Source organism: Ruditapes philippinarum, unplaced genomic scaffold (assembly GCF_026571515.1).
Source record: "Ruditapes philippinarum isolate M1 unplaced genomic scaffold, ASM2657151v2 ctg9082_1_1_1_1, whole genome shotgun sequence".
NCBI classification, from domain to species: Eukaryota; Metazoa; Mollusca; class Bivalvia; order Venerida; family Veneridae; genus Ruditapes; species Ruditapes philippinarum.
In genome coordinates, this window is record NW_026853521.1 from 34,338 (window position 1) to 59,975 (window position 25,638).

General features: G+C 32.5%; 2 protein-coding genes and 1 long non-coding RNA gene across 3 annotated transcripts; all 3 read left to right on the top strand.

The window, feature by feature from the left end:
• Positions 1–1,890: 1,890 nt before the first annotated feature.
• Positions 1,891–2,547, top strand: LOC132737107 (uncharacterized). The gene has a single exon (XM_060724342.1). It carries the CDS (start codon positions 1,891–1,893, stop codon positions 2,545–2,547), a length of 657 nt encoding a protein of 218 aa, XP_060580325.1.
• Positions 2,548–11,746: 9,199 nt separating this feature from the next.
• Positions 11,747–16,528, top strand: LOC132737106 (uncharacterized). Its single transcript, XR_009626682.1, has 3 exons — positions 11,747–11,966; positions 15,315–15,742; positions 16,355–16,528. It is a non-coding gene; the product is annotated as an uncharacterized LOC132737106 (long non-coding RNA).
• A 2,276-nt stretch (positions 16,529–18,804) lies between these two features.
• On the top strand, positions 18,805–25,423 carry LOC132737108 (uncharacterized). The gene is made up of 6 exons (XM_060724344.1): positions 18,805–19,023; positions 19,312–19,416; positions 21,864–21,912; positions 22,571–22,645; positions 23,405–23,482; positions 24,215–25,423. The coding sequence occupies exons 1-6, from the start codon at positions 18,805–18,807 to the stop codon at positions 24,592–24,594; spliced, it is 906 nt and encodes a 301-aa protein (XP_060580327.1). The 3' UTR covers positions 24,595–25,423.
• The last annotated feature ends 215 nt before the right edge of the window (positions 25,424–25,638 follow it).

Below are 25,638 nucleotides of genomic sequence, written 5' to 3' on the forward strand. Positions count from 1 at the left end.
ACAGTTGTTTCTATCCGAAAATACACATCCGAAATTACTTTCAAATCATGATCAGTTTTGCTTCTTGTTTAATCACATGCAGTAAATTTACAGGACTTAATAATAAAATGTCAATGATTGGTGGGAATAAATGAATATATAATATCATTCAATACTTATATTAAGTATTAATTAACTCAAAATGTTTCGTTCAACATGGCGGATGTCCTGCTATCACGTGATTTTATGCTATGTTTTGATACGATAATTTTGGATTTAGAACAGTATGTTGCATATATCCAACAAGTCACGTAACATTTATCGATGATATGATTAGTCCAGTAGGTTAGAACGGTCTATTTATCAAGACATACTAAATTTGTGGAGATAGAACAGGATGGTTCCGTTGTAATTATTTATGACGCTCTGAAGTAATTATTTATGACGCTCTGAAGGACTAATAAAACATGCCAAAGAGATTAGAACAGTCCATTACGGACACAATTGTGTATTTAACTTGTTTTTGGAAAATTTGGAGATAGAACATTACAGTTTCCAATCGACGAATTTTCTAGTAATTTTGTTGTGATTAATGCTTCCGAGGGATCACTTTGTTTCCAGATTTTTGTTCTTCACAACAGCAGGTTTCAAGCAGCTGTCAAAGTTGCCCCTTACCTCACTTCAGTGTTGTTATATTTTTCTGCTCCTTCGGGATCATTGATGCCAGCACTATTAAGTGTTGAGATTTTGAGTACTGCTCAAGCTGGTGCTAGGGGGCGTGAGGAATGTTGCTCTTATTCATTATCCCTCATGTACAGACTCAATCAAACCGAATATGCAATTTTCAAGTAATTTTATTGTGATAAATGCTTCCGAGGGATCACTTTAAATCCAGATTTTTTTTTACAATTTGTGTATACTCTTAAGATGTTAATTTATTACCCACCAAGACACTGGCTGGACGTGTAATTTAACATGCGCAATATATATGTTTGTATTTATAAACTAGTTAAGCGCTTTTATTTCTATAAAAGATAAAAAGGCAAGAAATACAAAGCATATTTATTTTTAAAAAATCGTCCAATGAAACGAATCCAACCACCCTTTATTTAGTTCGACAGATATTGTTACAATTATTAACTCCCGGTGTACTATATTATAAAATTTAAAGTTTAACGAAGTAAATCGATGCTACAAATAATTTGTTCCGCATGATTGCACGTCCCTAATTTAAATTGATCAACGTAAAGTCTATTCATTTACATGTGAAGAAGGCAAGGATGCAATTATTTCATTTGACCGGCTTATGATACGAGGTCAACGATCAACCAGTATTTCACCTGATGATATGCATGAGTAGGATATAACGGAGGAACAGTTAACATTTGTCTTGTGGAATGTCCAAGGTCTCCAAAATAAATTACATGACAATGATATTTTAACCTTTATAAACAGATATGACATTATTCTTTTGACTGAAACATGGACTTCTTCCAGATCGAATGTATGCATTGATGGATACCTGAATTTTTATTGTGCTAGGCCTAAAACTAACAAAAGGGCTAAACGTTTTAGTGGAGGTTTAATTGTTTATTACAGAAGCCATTTAAGCGGAAAGATTGACCTTGTTAAATCCGATAATAGAGGTATATTGTGGTTTAAGATCAAGAGTGAATTATGTAATCTAGTCCGTGATGCGTTTTCTGTTTAGCATATATTCCTCCGGAAGAATCATCTGTTTATAAAAATGAAAATTCGATACTTTTTGAATGTGATCTATTTAGCCAAATAAGTGCCGATTTTAGTCGGTATGAAACTCAAGGTGATACGTATTGGTGTGGGGACCTGAACAGTCGAACAGGGGTAACCCCCGACTTTGTTGAAAATATAAATTTACAGAGATTTGTGGACATGCCAGAAATGCATGATGTTATTAATAAATTGGATTCGCTAGAGGAAAAGGTGCTCTCTTTTGATAAAGACGACATGAAACTTTTGAGCGTCCGTGTACACGATCAAAATAAAGCATTGGATCATACATTGAGCAAGATCGACGAGCGCATTGAGCGAGTTGAATTTATCTCTGCGGAGTACCAATCACGCATTGACGTTCTCGAAAAAGAAAACACAAACCTCAAAGATAAAGTTACATACTTAGAATCTCAAAGCATGCGGAACAATCTAGTGCTAGGTGGACTCAAGGAGGAGCCTGGTGAAAATTTGGATTTAAAATTTCGTGATTTCTTAGTGAACAAACACAAAATGGCCCAGTCAATAGTGGAGTCCATGAAACTTGAGCGCATACATCGTATGGGAGCGCCCGGCTCTCGTCGGGACCGCAACGTGGTTATAAAATTTGCGTTTTTCTCAGACAGGGAGATTGTTCGTCGGCAAAAGCGTTTGTTGAGAGGATCGGATTATTACCTTTATGAACAATTCCCGCCGGAAATAGCAGCCCGAAGAAGGAGGTTAGTACCAAAACTACAGGAGGCAATTAAGGCCAACAAAAAGGCATTGATGGTATATGATACCCTTTATATCGATGGACAGCCAGTTAAGTGTCAATAGGAACGGACGGAGAATAGGCTAAGTGTTCTTGCCTGGAACTGTAACGGTTTAACAGACAGCAAACTATCAGACCCAGAATTTGTTTCTTTTTTGACGAAATAATATATTATTATTATTAGTGAATCATGGTCCGATAATAATTCTGTTGTTGATATTGAAAATTTTACTACATATAACTATTTCAGGAAATTTAAGCATTAGAAAGCTAAGCGTAATAGTGGAGGAATTACCATATATGTTAGAAATACTTGTTATGAGGGAGTGTCCGTAGTAAAAAATCACTTTGATACTATTATTTGGTTAAAGCTAAATGCAATGTTTTTCAATTTTGATAGAGATATTTACTTATGTGGTCTATATTTATGGTCCGATGAGTCGCCGGCTGCTAATGTTATTGATGCGGATCTGTTCGAACTATTAATGCAAGACATCTATTACTTTGATCAAATCGGATGTATTTTATTGGCGGGGGACTGGAATTGTAGAGTAGGGAATAGGCCAGATTATATACTTTGTGATTCAAATATAAATTTTACGGACGATTTGAATTATATACCCGATGAAACCCTTCCCAGAACCTCATGCGATATCGTATGCAATAGCCGGGGATTAAAAATGTTAGATCTGTGTAAAGCAACAGGTTTGCGAATTGCTAACGGGCGTTATATAAACACGGACTCCTTTACATTTTTTAACCGTAATTCAAGCAGTACAATCGACTATCTTTTGTTGAAAGAGTTTCACGCACTTAATTCTTTTGAAATATTACCTTTCAACACATTTAGCGACCACGCAGCGTTGTCGTTTAATATAACTGGAATTGAGCCGTGTCGTACAGATACAGATGTACATTCTTCCGAATCACATATTTACTATAAATGGGAAGCTGATAAAGAGGCATCATTTAGAAGCAATATTATTGGAAATTTAAATATTTTTAATAATACTGTTTTTGATGACACTCTTGACGTAGATTCAGCAGTAACGCAGTTCTCGCGAGCTATTTTAGACGCGGCGGATTCATTATTTAAAAAAGAATATACGGGTAATTCAAATAATAGGAACACGCCGCGTGATAATAGTTCTCCGTGGTTCGATGATGAATGTTTAATGCTTAAAAGTGAATATAAAAACACACTAATTTTATTTAATAACTGCAAGTCTGATTATAATAGAGCGCAGTTGTGCGACGCAAGGAAGCGTTTCAAATATATTTCACGCAAAAAGAAACGTGCACATAAAATAAAGAAATCAAGGGAATTGACTGATCTAAAAAATAAAAAGCCTCGTGACTTCTGGAAACATTTTAAGGCAAAATATAATAATTCAAATGGTAATATATCGCCGGATGAGTTTAAGACATATTTCTCTGAATTATTTAGTGATATTAGGACAACTTCCATTGATAATGTTGAAACTTTCAACGAAACTTCTGATTTTAATGTGAATGATTCAACATTCAGTGAACTTAATGGCCCTATATCGCTACAAGAGGTTATCACAGCAGTAAAAAGTCTTAAGCGCAACAAATCATCGTGTCCTAGTGATCACTTAATTAACGAATATTTAATAGAAACAATTGATATACTTGGTAGCCATATTACTGATTTATTCAACAAAGTGTTCAATTCTGGACAATTCCCAGAATCCTGGTCTCAAGGATTTATAGTGCCTATCTTTAAAAAGGGGGATAAAAATTTGCCAAATAATTATCGTGGGATCACTTTATTAAGCAATCTGGGAAAATTATATACAAGTATACTGACAGGTAGAATTGAAAAATGGTTCGAAAAAAACAATTTTATTTCAGACGCTCAGTTTGGTTTTAGAAAGGGTAGGAGTACAGTTGATGCGGCCTTTGTATTACATAACTTAATAGAACACATTTTATCACAAAAGTTGAGACTGCACTGCGCATTCATTGATCTGCAGAAAGCCTTCGACTCCGTCTACCGCAATGCACTGTGGTTCAAACTTTTCAATATGGGCATCGATGGTAAAATTCTACAAACGTTTAGGGCAATGTATGCTGTAGTAAAATCATGCGTTAAAAGTTGTAATAAGTACTCAGACTTCTTCGAAATATCAATCGGTCTAAGACAAGGTCTTAATAATTCTCCTGCCTTGTTCGCGTTATTTCTAGAGGATTTGGAACTATTTTTGCAAGATTCGAACACGTCTGGTTTAACAATGTATGATATTTGTGTAATATTACTAATGTTTGCAGACGATATGGTTTTAATTGGTAATTCTGTTCAGGACTTACAGACTAGTTTAAACAAATTATATGATTATTGCAATTACTGGGGACTTCAAGTTAATATAGAAAAAACCAAAGTCGTAGTGTTCCGTAAAAGGGGTCCTGTTAAGCAAGAAGAGCGCTGGTATTATAACAACCAACCTCTTGAAGTAGTAAATGATTTTTATTACTTGGGGGTCGTGTTTAATTATACCGGTTCATTCGTTTTGCATAATCAGTACGTTATTGGAAAGGCGATTAAAGCTTCAAACATACTTTTAAACAATATCAACAAATATGAATTAAACCCATCGTTATCTATGAAAGTTTTTGATGCATTTGTCGGTGCGATCTTAAACTATGCCTGTCCGATTTGGGGTTTCTCGAAAACAAAGGAAATAGAACGCGTGCACTTGAGGTTTTGCAAGTCAATCTTGGGAGTCAAACAAAGTACTAGTAACGCAGCCGTATATGGGGAACTAGCGCGGTATCCGCTGCATATTACAAGATATTATCAGATTATTAAGTATTGGTTACAAATTCTAACGACGGATAACATTATAATTAAACGTGTATATGACGAATCGTTGAAAAGATGCCTAAATAGTAATACAGTAAGTTGGGCCGGTAGAGTTAAGATATTACTCGATCAGTATGGGTTTTCTGACGTTTGGGAAAATCAAGATAACGTAGATGCGAAACTCTTCTTACCTTTATTTAGACAACGGCTATTTGACTGTTACGTACAGAGCTGGCGAGCTGATTTGCAAGCAAATAATGTTCTGAACACTTTATATGTATACCTTAAAGATGAGTTCGTCACGAGTGACTATCTGAATGTAATAAACTCTAAGTATTTACGTCAGTCTTTGACAAGAATACGCGTATCGGCACATAGGCTGCGCATTGAAACTGGTAGGCACGGTCGAAATCGCATAGAACGGTCCGAGCGAGTTTGTCAGCTTTGTGATTCTCAAGAAATTGAGGATGAATACCACTTCACTATAATTTGCAAAGCCTATGAAACCTTGCGTCATAAATACATTAAACAATATTTTTACAGGCGCCCAAATATGCACAAATTCGTACAATTAGTATCTGCTAAAAATAAAGTTATCACCAGAAACCTGGCGAAATATATTTACCAAGCGAGTCGTATTCGCACAGAGCTGCTTTATACAATACAGTAATAATGCAGTTTTATTTTAAAGTTTGAATATATACGTTTCTAAAGTGATAAGCAATATCAAGTATAAATCGTTGTGTTTTTTGTCACGGCCTGAACCGACATCAACGTATTAAACATATATCTGTGGTCGATGCTACAATAGTACTTTCCTATAGATTGTTGCCTTTTTCTCAATAAACACCAAAAGTAATATTTTTATGGCATACTCATGCATAATGTCTACTTTACTTAATCATGTATAACTATTGATTGAAACACATGCTGAGGACATGTCCATATTATCAAGGACTATATGATATTCCGTTCGTTCTCCAATAGTACTTTTTATAAATTGTTTTTCTTTACTGCCAAAAATAATATTTGATGTAATCAGTTTAAAAAAATACTTCTAGAACAGGTGTTAATTTTATTCTAACTTGTATGATTGTTCAATTGATAGAAAGTATTTGTTCACTTTACTTAAGTTAATTTTCAAACTTGACTTTTCTTTTTCTAAGATGAATACTTAAGTACATATTTTCTAAGGTAATGTCTTAAGAACATACACATACTTATTTAATTTTTCATAGATATAAACTTTACTTAAACATTATTGATTGCTGATACAGAATGTTAACATTGTCAATCATAGTGACCATATGCCATGTATTTTGTAAATGTATATTGTACAACGATGTACCATATGTTGTGTACAAGTTGAAAATAAAATCATTCTTCTTCTTCTTCTTCTGTTATGTTACCTGTAAGACACTCGTCTGATAAAATATGTAACCCGTTTGGTCTAAAATTACTCTCTTTATGTAAGCAGCATGATTTACGCATTGTAAATGGCCGATTAGAAAATGGTGATTTTACATATCACTGCTGCTCTAGAAATAATCAAAGTGCTGCAGCACTGAATGCGACGGACATGCAACCGGAGAGACATTAAGGCTTCTTTTAGGAAAAAAAAAACAAAAACAAAACAAAACACAAAATATATAACAGAGAAAATTTGTTCCATACAAGTTCGAGATTTGTAGAGCAATATATTTTGTGTCCCAAATTGATATAATTCAGATTTTCTACTTTCAAGCACTTAAATACAGAATGAAATTTATGCCTAAAAACTCTGGTCAAACTTATAAATCAATGTCCTTATCGATTTATTCTAAGAAATGATATGTAAATAGAAAAAAAAACTATCAACGAAATATTTCTAGAATAAATCCAGGCAAATAAACTTCAAACATAATACATTATACATTTGAGAATGCTATTTAGAATTGCTTCGTGTTATATCATAGTGGGCATACAGACAATAAAATATAAGTCATTTGTATTTTTATTTCTCTTGGATATGTCTCATTAAAAAAAAAATGGTTGAAATCATCAGCAATTAATAGTGTATTTCTTAGATTTTTTTATTTACAAGGTAAAGATGTAGAGGCCAGAGCACATCGTTTTTATTTTAATTTAAATGTCACTTAAGCACTACAGTGTTTAGTTGTCCTTTTCAACTTCACACTAAATTCCATTTTCAACTTGTTTGCTTCTTACAATTGTATAGCATTTCTAAAAGTATTGCATTACAATCCGCTGGTTTATTAATTACATGTTTAATGTGTACTTCCTAATCGCCTGTCCAAAAATCAGAACAGGTGGAGCAGAATCTATTTTTAGAATAGCGAAGGTTAACTCAAATCATGACCTAGTAAAATATGTAAACAAACCACAAGAATCGGAAGTAGAACTGATATTATAACTTCCTTACCATGAAAGACTACATGCCGGTAAAGTGTCTTACATGCATTTTCAAAAATAGATATTTATACTAGCCATTCTATTGTATCTAATATATTAATAACTGCTGAATATTCAGCTAAACCCGCGGTATGAGTCACGAAAATAGTTCTTCTTTTATTAATGCGCGAGTTATCCTAGAGTCACGAAAAACTTTTGATTTGTTAATAATAATGTTTTGTATAATGTAGAAATATTTATTTCCTACTAATAATGTCTTGGAACTCAGAGGTTACACCTTTATTGTAGTATAATTTGCTGTCCTACTTTTTCGACAGCGGTAAATCGTTTCAGCAGTAATTTGCATATTGCGCAATAATACTACGGGACTACAACGTTTTTATCAATAATATACGTTCACATTTTAACTTGGATAACTTAATTTGAAATTGAAAAGGCTAAATATGGAAGACATTAAGATATCCAGACAAAGTATGGGAGTTTTGAAGGATCAAATTCATGTACTATTTCTTAGTCTGTTAATTGGTTTAGGACACATTGCGCGAGTGTAGCCAACGAAATCCCATGTGTAAATGACTTAGCTCTGAACGCGCCTGAGGGCGCGTCCGTCGCAAAAAGGGTGCTAGCGTTGTAGATTATCTTATTGTAAATATTTTAGGTTACTGTAATTTGAATACATTGGAGGTGTTAGGTGTAAACGAATTTTCAGATCATTGTGCTGTTGAATTTTCTTTAAATTGTGATTTGTCAAGTTCAGCTAATAATACAATAATTAAAGAAGATAAATTAGTGTGAAATAACGATCATGTTTGTGACCTTTTGACTTGTTTAGAGAATAATAGAAATGATTTTGACAAGATTGCATTACAAAAATATTAATATCAGTGAAGGTATGCAAGCATTTTCGGATGTGATATATAAATGTTCATCTATGATTTTTGGTAAAACAATAACAAAAAATGGTCTTACTAATAGCAAAAAGGGCAAAAATCGATGGTTTAATCAAGAATGTCCAAATTTACAAAAAGGGTGATAAATCAGATCCTAGTAATTACAGGGGTATTACTCTTGTGAATAGCATGGCTAAACTTTTTCCCTTGTTTTAAGAAACAGAATAAACGAATGGTGCGAGACAGAAGATATATTTTGTGAAAATCAGTTTGGTTTCAGAGATAAAAAAAGCACAACCGATTGTATATTTTTATTACATTGAATTATCTAAAAAGTGTTACATGATAAAAAGAAATTGTATTGCGCTTTTATAGACTACGAAAAAGCCTTCGATACAGTTAATAGAGAAGCATTATTTGTTAAATTGTTAAAAGAGGGAATTAGCAGTAAAATGGTGAATATGATAAAAGCAATATATGAAAAAGTTTCGTCATGTGTTAAAAATGCTTGTAAATTTTCAGACCTTTTCGATATATCAATTGGATTGAAACAAGGAGAGCCACTTTCACCGATAATGTTTATACTCTTCATAAATGATGTATGCAAAAACATTAACCTTAATAGTTTATCAGACTATGATCTTAACCAATTATGTGTATTTATGTTGCTTTTTGCAGATGATATGATATGATCCTAATACTTTACAGAATCACCTTAACTACTGTAACCCAATTTATATTCGCGAATACAAATTTTCGCGTTTTGCCGAGGTCGGACATATTCGCGAATATTAATTTCCGCGTTTCCTTGATTTCCGAAAAAAAAATTCGCGGATTGGAAATTCAATTTAAGCGTTTCATAAAAAAATACCTTCTCCAATCTGAGGATCAAACTCACGCCAAGAAAATTATGTTATATGAGTCCGCAATCTAACCAACTGAGCTAAACAGGCTGTTAAGTTTGACAGGTAAAAAGCGATACTAGTATGAAACCATCTTGTATTTCACTGTTTGTAATTATGTACACCCAATACCTTTTTGTGATGCTCGATAGGTTTATACCACCTTTGTCTCAACAATTTACTCAAACAATTATTTTATAGGATCCAAAAACAATAGCCTTTTGTAATGCTCGATAGTTTCCCCACTTTTGTCAAACGATTTATTCAAACATTTTATATTTTAAACTGTATTTAAATGTGGATGTTTATTTTGATTACTATATTGACATGGAGTTCTTTTGATATTTATAAAATAGTAGTAGTTTACTTAGTTTGTGTTTTTATTGCTTTATGGCAATATTCATAACAATTCATTGCTTCCTAACAGGTGCCCGTAAAATTTGAAAACATACGGTCAAGTAGCCTTGCATGAACAACGTCTAAAAAAAAAATTTCTCTCCAATTTTTTCGCGAAATCGTGCGGACTTATTCGCGCAAACAAATATTCGCGCTTTGAGGCCATCCGCGAATAAAGCGAATATTAATTGGTCGCGAATATTCGTTGGGTTACAGTATGTATATGAATATTCCAAACAATGGGGTCTTAAGATAAATATAAAGAAGACCAAAATTTGTATTTTTGAAAAACGTAAATCTCGAGAGTAAAGACAATTTTACATTGATGATAAAGCCGCCTCCGTGGTCGAGGGGTTAGAGTCGATGACTTCTAATCCAGTTACCTCTCTGGCGTGGGTTCGAACCCCGGGAGATGCTTTGGTAGTTTAGCGCGGAGGAAGGTAGTCTAGTACTGGTGCAACTCTCCAGGAACGATAGTTAGGAAACTACCCGCCTATATGACTGAAATACTTTTGGAAAAAGGCGTAAAATGAAACAAACAAACAAACAAACATTGATGATAATGTTATTGATATTGTAGACAGTTTCTGTTATCTAGGAGTGACTTTTGTTTCAAATGGTAACATTGCTAAAACAGCAAAAATTCTTTCTGACCAGGCTTTAAAGGCAATGTATAATTTGTTAAGTCTTTTTACAAGAATACATGTCGATATTATAACGAAACTTAAATTGTTTGATTCCCTAGTTGCACCAATTTTGCTTTATTCTGAGGAAGTTTGGGGAATATATTGTCCTAAAGAGGTTGATAAGATTCACATAAAATTTTGCAAAACCATATAAGGTGTGAAATCGCAGACTCCAAATTACGCTGTTTTAGGTGAATTAGGTAGATTCCCCTTATCAGTTATTTGCCAAGAAAAATCTCTAAAATATTACACTAAATTAAAATCAAATCCAGTGTCACTTATGTGTAAGTTATTTTCTACTGAGTGTAATAGTAATAATGATCAAAATTGGGCTCTCTCTGTAAAAAAACTATTGTATAATCTTGGTTTAAATGATATATGGGATAATTTTAATAAAGATGTAAACTATTTTCCTACTTTGTCACGAAGATTGAGAGATCAATTTATCCAACATTGGCATACGACAATCAATAATTTGCCGAAATTATCTTATTATGTTCAATTTAAAACTGTATTTGAATCAGAGGAATATCTTAACAAAATAAAAAGTGACAAATTAGTGAAACTGTTTGCATCCTTTAGGTTAAGCAGTCATAATCTAGCTATAGAAACCGGCCGTTATCGAGGTATAGATAGACAGAATAGATTGTGTGAAAATTGTACAATGCATGTTGTTGAAAGTGAATACCACTTTCTTTTAATCTGTACTCATTATTCTGAAATTCGCAAAAAATATTTTCCAAACACAGCATGGCCATCTTTACCTAAATTTTATAGTTTAATGTCAAGTAGAAAACAGTCAACTTTACTAAATGTATCGAAATTTTTAAATGAAGCATTTTTGAAAAGAAATGAAATTAATATGTAAGTTAATGCATGTCATATACTTTACTGTTTCTCCAAATCAGCTTCGCAATGATGTAACAATTGTATAACAATTATATGTAATTTGATGCATGTGTGATTTGTATATATATTGTAGTTTGTTAACCTTTGCCAGAGGCATTTTGTATGCTGATTATTGCAAATAAAATATTGAATTGAATTGAATTGTTAAAAAGAAAACGTAGAAACTAAAACATGCTGATGTTAGTTTTTTCGATGGCATGGTTCAAAATGGATGTAACTCACGTGTCTAAACTTTGTTCATTTATAAATGGAACATAAGTTTACTTTGTTTTTATGCGTTCCCATAGCATTTTTAAAAGTTGGGATTCCATAGATAGCATATACATGTATTTATGATTAATAAATGAATAATAATTATTGACAGGAATTAAAGTTTGTGAGTAATTAAATGATACGAGATCCAGATATAGACATTTATTTGTTTGGGGATATGTGAAAAATATGTGGAAATGTCAAACAAACAAGGTAAGGGAAAACTTATACAAAATACTTCTACATATTCTTGAGTGTATATTGCGCAATACTTGCGCAATACAAGTTAATATTGAATTTCGTTGCAACTACGCCCCATGCGTAATACTTTCTCTATTAGTTAAAACCACTGTTTCCTTGTTTGTTTAATTTTACGCATTTTCCCAACAGTTTTTCAGTCATATAGGCGGGTGGTTTCCTAACCATCGTTCCACAAGCACTGTAGCTTGCACAAAAGGCATTTTGGTTTTTGTAAGTCCAACACCTCTTAGCACCGAATTGCTATTTTCATCACCAACGCTGCATAGCATTACCACCAGGTTACATGTCCGTAAAATAAAATTTTGATAAAGTTTTATTAAAATTACTCTCTGAAATATCAAATTAAATTGAAAGGTTGGTTTAAATTACGAAAGACCGGTTTGGACATTTCAACCTCATTATATAATTCCTGAATTCTAATTTTTGACTTAGTGAATTCACATTTTCAACATATATAGATCACGAAATCACGACTTTAACTTCATGAACTCACGACTTCATCTTAACGAATTCATGATTTCAACCTTATATATTCACAAAATCAACTTGATTAATTCAACTCCGCTATCTCAAGGTTCCAATTTCACTATCTTAACTTCATGAATTCACGATTTCAAATTCATGAATTCAACTTCATAAAATCATTTGTTGAACTTTACGATTTCAACTTAACGACTCGAAATCGTGAATTCACGAAGTTAAAATTATGAAGTTCTACACATTATTTAATGAAGTTGAATTCACGACGTTTAAATCGTTATGTTGAACTCGTACAATCGTGTATTTAAAATCGTGAATTCGTGAAGCTGAAATCGTGAATTCATGAAGTTGAAATTTTGAATTCATGAAGTTGAAATCATGATTTTTTATATTCTGTATGTTGAAATCGTGAATTCGAAAATTCAAGAAGTTGATATGTCATTAGCGGTCTTTCGAATAAAATAAATTGATAAGTCTTTACGGTAATAAAAACCTTTAAAATTTGTCATACCATTAGAGATCATGCAAATATATAAATAGCAAGGGCCAGCATAATATGACCAAAGTTCAGACCTAGTGCATTTTGATCTGAATGACACCGTATTTGTTTCACCTTCATTGTAATTCGGATTTTGTATAAAAAATTATTTAAGTAGTTTAAAAAATATTATTTACATATTTACATCTGAAGTGAAAGATACAGAAATATGCCACAAATACCAAACATCTGCAATCGAACTTCTCGGCCCTTTCCGTCAAACGTCGGATAAGAACTTGAAAACAATCGCAACTACTTGGCCCTTTCCGTCAGTCTTTGGATACAGACCTCGAACACAATAGTATAAATATACAGAACGGATGCGGTATTTCGGTCTAACCTACGCTAAGAAACTAAACGGATGCGGGAAACTAGACATGTTAACAAATAGTAATTTAATGCTGGGAGTTGTTGATAAGTTTATTTCCAATAAATGTAGTAAAAGTCCACGTAAAATAAGTGAATTCATAGGAACAAAAGCAAACAATACATTATTTACATATTTTATTATTAAGGCTGTAGAAACCGGAAGTACAAAAAACCAATCTGTTGACATTTGGTCGGATTTGTTTAAAATTGAACATCAGTGGGCATATTTGAATTACAAATTGTTGTCACACATATTTTCAAGCATAAGAGTACCGGAACAGACATTAGATGTCAAAAATATACATTCGTTTTACATTATCTCTGTTTCTGTTTACATCTGAAACTACGTGGTAGAACTACTTTCAATCTGTATTGTTTACGAGGTTATTATAGATAATAGCCGAGGCAGTTCCGAATGCTTAAAAAATAGCCGAAATGTTCTGATTTAGGTTAATGACGTCATCTAATGACAAACGCATATTTATGGTATTTATAAACACAAAATGCATTGAACTTTTTTTTCAAAATGCCTACCATCATAAAGCGAATGAAATATGAAAATAACAACAATGTTTAAAGCATGTTCGAGGTTTAGGAAAAGTTGCTTTATCTATTTTGAATACCGTTTTGTTTAATATTGGTCAAGTGCTTCAGAGCTATTTATAGATTTTTTGTTGGGAAACCAAGACATATGATCTATAAATATGTTCTTATTCTTGTATAAATAATTGTTCGGATTAAAATGGAGTATACTTGAATTGTTATTATGTAATTGTTAAAAGCAGGTATATCGGAAATATTTTGTTTTAATATTAATTGTATACTATGTTTATGTGTCGTTTTGAATAAAGAACTTAAAAACATTTCTGTTTTGCAATTATATTAAGCCTACATAGAGTCAGGAAAGCCTGCACATCCGCACAGTCTGGCCAGGCTCTAAACTGTTTGTTCCTCAATTGTTTTACCTGATAGTGACTTATGTATTTCGTTATAAATTTTCTCAAATTTAAAACAAATTTACCAAGTTAAGGATGATTGTTTAGTAAAAGGGAGATTACCGTAGAGCAATTATGACAAATGCAGACTCGGATTGAGTTATATTTCTACATAATCTGAATTTGTACTTTTGGTGTTCTTTTCGTTTCATTAAAGGGACTACACTGATGTTTAAAAGTCTTAAAACATAACGTTTGGATGTCTTACATAAATGAGCTGGGGCACTTTAAAAGAATATATGCAAAGATATTAAAGAAATATACTTTAAAAGAAAATGGAAATCGTATTTTCCATCCGTTTCTTAGCCCGGTTTGAGTGAAAAGCGTTTTATTCCTTTTCATTTGGGTCATTTTTTTACAATTTAAAAGATCATCCTGGAAGAACAAAGAACGAAGTGTGCGAATGATCTGAAATTTTGCACAAAGATTAGTGGTCTAAATCTTCATCAAATGGTACATTAATCTTGAAAAAGTTTTCTCAGTCCCATCGTGTTTAAAAACCTCAGTGGAGTCCCTTTATAAATCATCGATGTCTTCCGAAGGGTTATTTCATTTGTTTCTGTTCATTTAGGATTTTTTATCCCTTGCATTTACTATTTAGCATAAAAATGCCACAAGCTTAAACCTGTATTAAGGGACGTAAGAGACAGACTAAATAAACATAGTTTTGTTTTTTTTTACATATCTGTTGTTTGATTTTATTGCTCTGAAGGGATCTCTCCTTTCCCGAACGATTCCAATTAAAATGATTTCACATGGATTTAAGGATCTTATTTTCTGATAAATAACGTCAGGCCAACTCATAGTTCAACGATGAGCACACAAATTAAACCAAATAATATACTGCAAATAGCCATTGTATGACATATAACTTTCTTCCTTCATGTCACTTATGGGTTTTTGTTTTATATTATATAGTTATTGTGAGTGCAACAATATGATTGTGCAAGCATTCGTACTATTATCACTGATCAGTGTTAAAGTACTTGGGATAACACAACCATGCTACGAGACATACCTTGCCAAGAATGGCCACCAGTGTCTCCAATGAGATGCGGGATATCATAAAGTGTCTGACTGTATTATAGACGGCACACAGTCTGAATGTAGGCGTTGTATGAATGGGACGTACATGCCAAGTTGTAGCACTGCTACGAGGTGTAAAACCTGTCGGTTGGATTGTCCTGATAAAAATCAGGTCAAAGTAAAGAATTGCAAGGCCGTTAGTGATATAGAGTGCCAGTGTAAAATCGGATACTTCTGGAAACCTATTGTGATTGGTCCAAATCACGGACAATGCAAGCCATATCAAAAGTGCAAAGAAGGCCATGGAGTTGTAGAAAAGGGTATTTGACAATAACAAATTTTGCTTTTTAGAAGCCATTTACTTAAAAGTTGTCATGGAATTATTTTCTCCATAGATTTTACTGTAACCGTTGCAGAAATCTGAACATTGAACAGGCTTTTGAGAATCAGTATTTCGACAACTTCTACACAAGGCGCATAAGTTACCGCTTAATAAATAAATACATATTTATTGTTAGTATAGTCTGTGTGAATAAGTAGACTTGAAAATAGCTTGTCATGTAAAATTCATTTTTTATGACAAATTTTATTGAATAATGATGTTAAGCTTGATTCTCTATTAAGTAACTATATTTTATTTACACTTGTCTCAACCAGTAATCACTGATCCTGTGATGTTTTTTTTATGTGATTGTCAAACGGATTATCTTTTTTTTTTGTCAAATTTTATCATTTGAAAACTTTTGATTGTTATTTATTCACACGTAATTTTAATCAGTAATTAGGTTTTTATTTTTACGGTTTTAAAGGTAAATCATCCGCCGATACTCAGTGTACATCCGACTCGCGGAGTTCTAGTTTTTATTATTATTTATTCACATGTAATGATGTTTTTTTATCGGTAATAAGGTTTCATTTGTTCTTTTTCAAAGGTACACCATCCGCCGATACTAAGTGTTTGCCATGTGAAAATGGCTTGACATACTCCAACAGTTCGTCCTTTGACTCCTGCATTCCGTTCTCGTCTTGCAACACCTTTATAGAGACACAGTGCACAGCTTTTAATGATACTGTTTGTGGAGAACAGCAGCCCAAACCACAAAAACAGACCAGTAAGTCTTCCAACAGTCTAGGTTTGAGTTTCCTTGCAATAAATTACTTTTTTCCCCATAGATTATTTATATATATTTTTCAGTTTTGTTCTTTTGCTTTCGAATTTTTGCTTTAGAGAAAAAGTATGTCAATGTTATTTAATGGCAACAACATATCGCCTATTTGTCACCTTTATTTGATCCCTAATTATATTTCTCTAAAATCTTTTGCTTAGTTTGCAATTTTTTTTTATATTTATATCAGTTGGGTAAAGAATTCCCTTTTCATGCAAAACATATCATTTAGATTTAAAGACAAAGATCACGTTGTTAGATATCGTATATGAGGCTATTTGTGCATATGGTAAATTTCGAGACTTTGGCAGTAATATAATTTTAGCTACATGTACTTTATTTTCGAGATTTGTTGTACCAAAATAACATATTTTTACTAACAAAGAGAGAATCTTCTTTTTGTCAGATATTTACGAAATCCCCTTATGAAAGCAAATAAAGCGGATCTATTTTTGCGCTATTTTCATTGCACGCAAATATTGCGAAATAAGAAACTGGCGTTAAAAATCCTGATATACGGTATTTTCAATGTAGCGAATAGGATATAAAAAATAAATGCATGAGTTTTGTTTCAACTTTTTCCTCGGATGAACTCATTACTGCATGAGCATTTTTTGAAAATGGCTGTTTTTATTGAAAAGTCTCCCGTTAAAATTTCAAATTGCTATAAAGTATAAAAACTGTTTCAATACAAATCAAACTTTGCACAAATGTTGACTGGACCATTGCCTTTGTAACAACATGCTCAGTCTTAAATTTCCTGTAATTATGGCAACGAGGGGACGTCTCAAAATTGTCAAAATCACTGTCTTGACTATCAAAATTTATTTCAAAGTGCTGCAACTTCTCAAGGGATTGAGATAGAATCAAAGGCTTTTAAGGTTACATGTTACCTTATGATCGACCTGGGGGTCATTTTTAGCCTCTCACAAGTCCGAAATTTTCTTGGCGATGAGGGGTACTACAGGCCCCCTTCAAACCCCCAAACAGAAGGGGGCACATCCTCTTTCTGGTAACCCCCTGATGTATCATTTCGATGAGGGGCGGCGCCAAAAAAATGCTCACTTTTTTAGCAACAATTCCCAAACGAAAATATGTGTTTGGGACCGAAATAGGACATTTTTCACTATTTGAGGCCTAAAAGAGGGGGGGGGGTCTAAAGTGCGTTGTTTCGCGTATATATGAGGTAAAGGGTTAATACACCTAAAACTTCTGTAAATGGTAAATCTGCGCTGTAGATAAGATATCACTATTTCAAACAAGTGACATAGATGCAGTTTGCAAATTGTTTAAGAAATGAAATATCGTATATAGTGATTTTATAGCTATAGGTTTTAGTGAATATATTATTATGTTCCAGAATTTATAGATCTATTCCTTTAACAACGTTCAACTTAATGCATGACATCAGCGCCGCTGAATAAAGGATGCGTTCGAATTTAGGTTTTGATTTGAAAATGGTTGTTCCGGGATTCAGGGATATGTGTATATTACTTTAGCTGTTAAAATAATCTGTTGCATGTTTTATGATCATATCTTGTTGTTTATTATTTATGCATGTATTTTTTCTTCTCTAGGTTTGGAAATTCTTGCAACAGTATGGTTAGGTTTTGAAGTCATGATAGCTTGTTTTTTGGCGCTACATTATTATTATATAAGGTATGAGGCTGTTCCATCAATCTATCTTTAAAGCTTTCTTTCTAAAATTAACGTAATTCATTTGTATAACTGCTCATATAACTCAAAGTTTGTCTTTATAATTTTGCATATACTCACATATTTATATATACGAGGGTTTGTAAAAAAATGTGGCATAAAACTTCTATAGAATAAAAAAAAGCATTTGCATAACATTTTAAATCTATACAATTATACCGGTATGTGTATTTTTACTTTATGTGAATAATTTCGTACAGTTTACAACAACATCAATAACAACAAAAAAGAGAAAAAACGAAAAGTTACATAACTAATTTTTATGCAAACTTTTGGGACAACCCACTTTCAAACTTTCGTTTTGAAAATTTTGATTTGTTTTCTTTGTTAGATATCCATGTACATACTTGTTTATTCATAGACTGGCTGTATCATTAAAATTTGAATTTTTAACACACTTTTATTATCATTAATAAGTAGGAAATTAAAACTAGTTCTTTTAAAAGCCATCTTTCTATATTTCGTGAAAATTTAATTGCACCTGATTACTTTGAAGCAGCATGAAAAACATTGAAGTTGAAAAGCAAATAAATGTTGAGCAGGGACTTGGCAATGACTATAGCCCGACTCATGATGATACAAACCATACTGAACCTAGAGGTGATTTCAGCCGTTCTCGAGACATAACAACAAAGCACTATACCAACGGCGAAAAAGCCGATCCAGCATCTGGTGAAAGACAAAACGATCCAGCTAAAAATGGCACCGATTCTTTCAATGTAAGCAAATCATTCGATCCAGACCCAGTAGATAATTTGAAAATGAAAAACAGTAAAGGCAAAGATGGTGTGATAATTTACCTTAAAACAGCATATTCTTTGTCAAATCAGTATACCAAGAAGATAAGGAGAAATTTAGAAAACATAAATGATGAAGAACCTGACGAATTGCCTTACAATCAAGGTGATAATTGTTCCAAAAATTCAAACAAATTATGTCAAAATAAAGGAATGCATGTGAGCCAATGTGGCACATATTTCACAAATTATGAAGACAGTCTATTTTAGGACACTGATCTAACAGTTGATGCTTCTGCAGTTGCACCTCGCACTCTGCCACTACAAGTAGAAGGAAACAGTAAACAACCGGAAGAAGCTAGATTTGATGGCACGGTAAGCTACATTTGGCATAATTGTGATGATGTAAAATACCATATGCGAAACAAATATAGTTCGTCCTTCATAATTATAATTATCAAAAGTGTATTTAAAAATGTTATACAGTATCTGAAATGCACTAGATCTGTATGTTAACCAGTTTGTGTACTTTGTATGTCCTCTAATGACTGTAACAACGTGTTAACACCTCTGTCTCATGGAGATGATGCAGTTTCTTATGTAGCCTTGCGGAATGTTTCTCCATTCCTAAACAAGGGTTTTCTCGAGCTCCAGCAAATTCTAGGATTTATTGAACAGGCTTGTGAATGTAACGTGCACCGAGCGAATGCCTAATCAGATACTTCAAATATCTTATTATCTACAAAGGTTTAATACATTTATATATAATTTTCTTCAGGGCCACCTTGCTGCTATGATTTGTAAATAATGATCTGTAATGATTTCACAAAAATATGAACTATATTTGAAATAAAGAGTAAAAATTAGTATTTTTATCAAATAAATACTTAAGGAATTTATCCGTCAGACTATATCTTATTTTAAGTTCCTTTCGTCTATATCTCACCAATGAATTTATCACAAAAGCAGTAAACAATATAATTGAGCCGCGACATACCAAAACATACATAGTGTGTTTGCGACCGGCATGGATCGAAACCAGCCTGCGCATCCGCGCAGTCTCACCAGGAACCATGATGTTCGCTATCAGTTTCTCTACTTGTAAAAGAGTTTGAAGGTGATGAGCATAGATCCTGATCAGACTGCGTGAAGGTTGGTTTTGTCATGGCGCGGCTCATATATATTTATGCAACCCGGTTTTCACTTAACTAACTGCTTAACTACTCCCTACGGGAAGGAAGCTCGTAGCAAGTTATAACAACAAAGTTACAAAAATAAAATATTAATATTTACTTTAAACAAATTATCTAATCAACCTCAAATTCCACTCTCTCATTCTGCAATTAAAGGCTGGTATATAAATGTACACACATAGACAAATCCATTACGAAAGGGTCAACAGGTTATCCCATTATTTATACTCAATCCCTAAACAGCGTCTTTAACCATATAAAACGTTTTCATTGCGTAGTTTTTAAATAATGAGCGTCCAATAAATTCTGCTATAAAATCTATAATAATAAATGTTTATACTTATCGACGAATGGCAACATGTTTAAATTATTCAAAATCTAATATTAAGTAAAACTAAATCTGTTCGTACCAAACCTTTTTACCTGATATTCTATTTAAACAAATTTTCATATGATGAAGAAATTGCAGTATCAATAGCGATAACTCAACAAAGGAAAGTAACGATGTATAATCATTACATGAGAAAGGGACCAGCCCCTCGCAATATGCATGAACTCGAGAAAGCCCTTGTTCAGGAATGGAGAATACCCCAAGCCTTCATAAGAAGTTACGTATTTTCTATGAGCGGTGTCTCTACACGTTGTTATAGTCATGGAAGGACACACAAAGTATAAAAACTGGTTAATTTACATACAGACATTTAGTTTCAGAGACTGTTCTTTTTGTTACGATTTTTACAGGCAATGTCGATGAATTGTATATAAAATTCTAGGTAGTAAGTATGATAATTATGTTAAATTTTGTTTGGTCAAAATCTGAACAAAATCCGTCAACAAATAATCAATTTATACCGAAAAATAAAAGTGTCGGGTTATAAGTGCCCCTGAGTGTACATAGTACACTTTTATAAACAACAATAATGCATTGTTTATCGATCAAATATGTTGTAAAATCATATATTTATTATCATTCTGGTCTACTGGCCTGTACATATTAGGTCTTGGACTGTTAGTAAAACAATAAGAAGGCACATGCGATAATTTCTTTTTTCTGCGCAGCAAACAAACAAAAATATAAAAAAATATATAATAAGTAGTAAGAATAATGTTTTTACAAACATAATATAAATATTTTGTACTGAGATATATTCAGTATATACAATATATGGAGTGTACTCAGTATACAACTTAAACATGACATTATTTTCATCTAGTATAAAAAAAAAATTAAGTCAAATTTAATGAATTCTAACTTTCTTTTAATTATGATATTCAAACATGTTCTACGTTATCAATATGTTTATATTTATTATTATCTACATCAATACGATATTCGATCCCGTCTGCTTAAAATTACATACACCCAGTTTTCGTTAAATTAGTCATCTTTAGTACATTTAGAACTCACCTTGCCTTTTTAAAAGAAATAAATAAAAAAACTGAAAGAACCCAAGACAATTCTTGGTTCTCAATGCTGCTCCATTAATAATAAGCTACAGTCCAGTGCTTGACCTATTTATTCAACAAAAACGCAATGTAATGTATTCATAATACTTGTAGGCGACACATCCTGATATTAAAATTGAAATGGAATGCTACAGTTTTCATGTCATGCAATTTTATTATTAGGTAAGATGTGGTGATGGACCTGTGAACATTTTGGGACAGGAAAGAGAAGGTATGAAAATTCAAAGAACTTCAATCAAAAACAATTCAGTTGAATCAGAACATGAAGTCATAGGTTAACACATTTAAAATGTAAAACATGCAAAGAAAACATGTTTCAGACAGTTGAAAATACATGTAGATAACATTTAAGTTTTACAAATTGGCGTTGACAATTAGGTGTTGCTTAAATTTTACTGATTTTTACTGGACACTTACATTTGATTTGACATTGTTTGGTTACAAAAGGCCGTTTATCTTACAAGACTTTTAAAGTAAATAATAATCGTCTGTAAGAGATGGAAAAGTTTGTATTATTTAACACTGAGAACATGATGCCGTTACTGAACTTAAAGACAACAGTAATCTCTTGGATACATTTCATAAAAAATACGTTGGACTGGGTTATTGTTATAGGTGAAAAACTGGAATAGACAAAAAATCCTCGGTGTGATTTTAAGACAAAACTTGAGATAATTCTTGGTAGTGCCTCGGAGCACTTCTAACTTTTATGTCAAGTCATAAGTATGAAAATCAAGTGCAGAAACAAAAATGGTCGCTGTTGTCTTATTGTTTGACTAATGACGAGTATTTCAGTCCAAATTTTAGTCTTATATTTAAGATTTTGGATTTCCTATGAATGTACCTCACCAGTGAATATTTCGTTTCAGATCCCGTTGATTTATCTGATATTGCAACTGCTGCAACAGAAACAAATAGAACAGAAGAAACTCGCCAGTCAACATGTAATGTCATCAAATGCAAAAAATATAATGTGTCGCAAAACTTTAGTCGAGTTAAGAAATAATTTTTCGTTTCTAATTAATTGTAATTCAGTATATTTGGTTCTCCACACTTTGTGTGCATCAACAACTTAGTGACACTGTTTGGATCTTGTCAATAAAATCATGTCATCAGCTCGCATATTCAGTTTGCTGTAAGGAACCAACATTTCCATTCCACAAACACATCAAACATAGATGACCAATATTTTGTGGCTTCAGACAATAGGTCCTAAGGTCATTTGTCTCTCGCCGCTTATGCATTCGTAATTTATATAGGACAAGTAGTTAGTCAATTTCGGACACTAGGTTATTACATGTTGGTTTGGCAGGAGGTTCGGTTGATCGGACAGATACCCGAGATGTGGCCAATCATCATCAAATCGTCGTGAAACCAACCAACCAAACAAACTATGTCCTATTCCACATGCATTGTCCGAAATCTTAATTATGTTATTTATTTTGTATGTATACAGCTTTAAAGCAACATGCCCCAGATTCGTGCTAATTTCATGAATATTCATAAAATGTATCTAAAAGTAAAACATTGTGAAGTGAGCAAAGAAAGTAATTTATACATTGCAAACGACACTTACAGTCCACACAAATAACCACAAAAACTTGTAAATATTATTATTTCTTACATCTTGATATATTTTTCTATTTTTCTCAAAATCTAAGAGCATGTTTCAGAAGCTTGACTTTTTTCTGTTTGATTTTCAGTCTGGTTTGAAGTCATTGACTTCCTGCAACGTATGATGCTCTTTAAGGATTTTATAATGTTCGCTAGGAGACTTGCAAGTAAGTTTTGTTTTGTCCTGCTCCGTTAACTTTGTATGATTGTTTTATTATATGTAAATTAACAATTTCATATAAACGGTTTTACACTATAATAATAACACTTTGACATGACGTCAGTTGCGCTATATAGAAACATAGCGTTGAGAATCGCTAATTTTTAGCGTTACACTATAGGCACGTCTATGTAAAATGACTCTTTTTATCAGTTCTTATTTTATATTTGTGATAGATAGAGCATTTATTCGTGTAGATTCAATAATTAATACATTTAACTCGTTGAATAAAACAATATTAAGATTTTATCCAACTGGTTCAATAATTTTAGTATTAAATAAACACTCATTCAGTATCCTCTATATATTTGAATTAACGTTTTACAGATTCACAATGCACGTAGGCAACTTGAATATAACTTTATTCATTTGCATAATGTTAACAATAAGACTAAAGGAGTTTTGTTTAAATTTTTAATGTCAAAAATGTAACGCATAATATCAATTGAAAAATTGATGAAACATATTATGTTTGGTTCATCATATTTTGTTTTGATAATAATTTCATAATTCAAAAGGTATGCTTTTATGATAGTGGAAAACGCAAATTCAAACAAAAATAAACGAACATTTTAAACAGAGTTAACGAAAGCTATGTATTTTATCAGTGCAAACTATTGTCCTAGGTTTGATTTTTTAACAACGAATGTTTGACATAACTTCTCAATCTTATTTGCAGATAATACAAATAAAGAGTTCTTCAAGATAATTGACGTGGTAATAGAAAACTCTGGAGAAGGCAACGAAAGAAAATATCAAATATTGAAAAGATGGCGAGAGGCCACCCCAAATGCACAGTTAAAAGATGTGATAGACGCAATGAAATTTTACCACCATAACGTTTTATGTGCTGAACTTTTAAATCAGTTAAAGGATGAAAATCTATTGGACGCTGATGACGATTTGCTCGGTACAGTGACTGCACAAAGTGGAAATGACAATTCACTATATCCAGGAATTGGTCTATCCATTCAAGATGCTGACATTTACATAGAAGAAAATGATCTAGCGTACGGTGGACATCTCGAAATGGAATATCTTAAATCTTTCAAATGTTAAGATGATGATGCTGGGTCTACAAGTTAACGAATGACATATAAATATATTTTTGACAAAACTATAGAAAATTTAACTCCAAGACAATGACTAAGATATCGTCACATAGTGCAGTAACGAGTTTACTCCTTACATTATTCATAGCAGTTTGCCTATTACTGCACTAAGATGACGATACAATACATGCTATTTTGGCTTGCAATTACCTGTTATCCGAGCCTGCAACATATAGCAGTTGATAAGTGGAAAACAGGTGATCAATGGGTGATATTGGTGTTGAATACGTTGTCATTGGCGCTGTCTACAATTTGGAAAAACACTACCGGCTCTGTGTCACTGGGATGTTAAACACTCGGCAGCGGACGCCCTCTATTAGTGATTTTAACCAATTAGCATGTTTCAAAGGAGTAAAAGCAAAGACGTTTCACAACCTTTGGCAACTGAAACAACCGAGTATCTGCCGAGTAGTATTGTATTTTGTCCAATTTAATAAAAGCATCGTAATGGTGCTTCTCTTTGACCAGTATTCACTAGGATGATGCATGCGACAAAAATGTGTAAAACATGACCTTTTTTAAATGGCGGAACTATTTAAGTCTTTGATCGCTGTCAGATTAAATGACAAAATTTATTTAAGTAATCGAAATAATAATACAAAAGTGTTCCAAATCAGTATGTTTTTGAGGCACTATTTGTTTGACAGATATAGAGATGATATAATCATATATAATATATATATATTCTTTACCTGAGTTTTTAGCTTAGATGATGTTTTATATGTTTCCTAACATAAGTTGATCGTTATGATAACACGCTTGCGTACACGAGTATCTTGCCAGTATTATATAAAATATTATAATTTAACTGATATATATTATTATTATATAAATGGTATTGAAACTTTGAGTAACTTATACTATAAATATTTCTTATATCTTTTTCAATGATTATACATGTTTTTTATATCAAAACGAAAAAATGGCCATTTAATATTATAATAATAGATGCAACTTATTATACCAAGAGAATCTAATTTAATTTATAAAT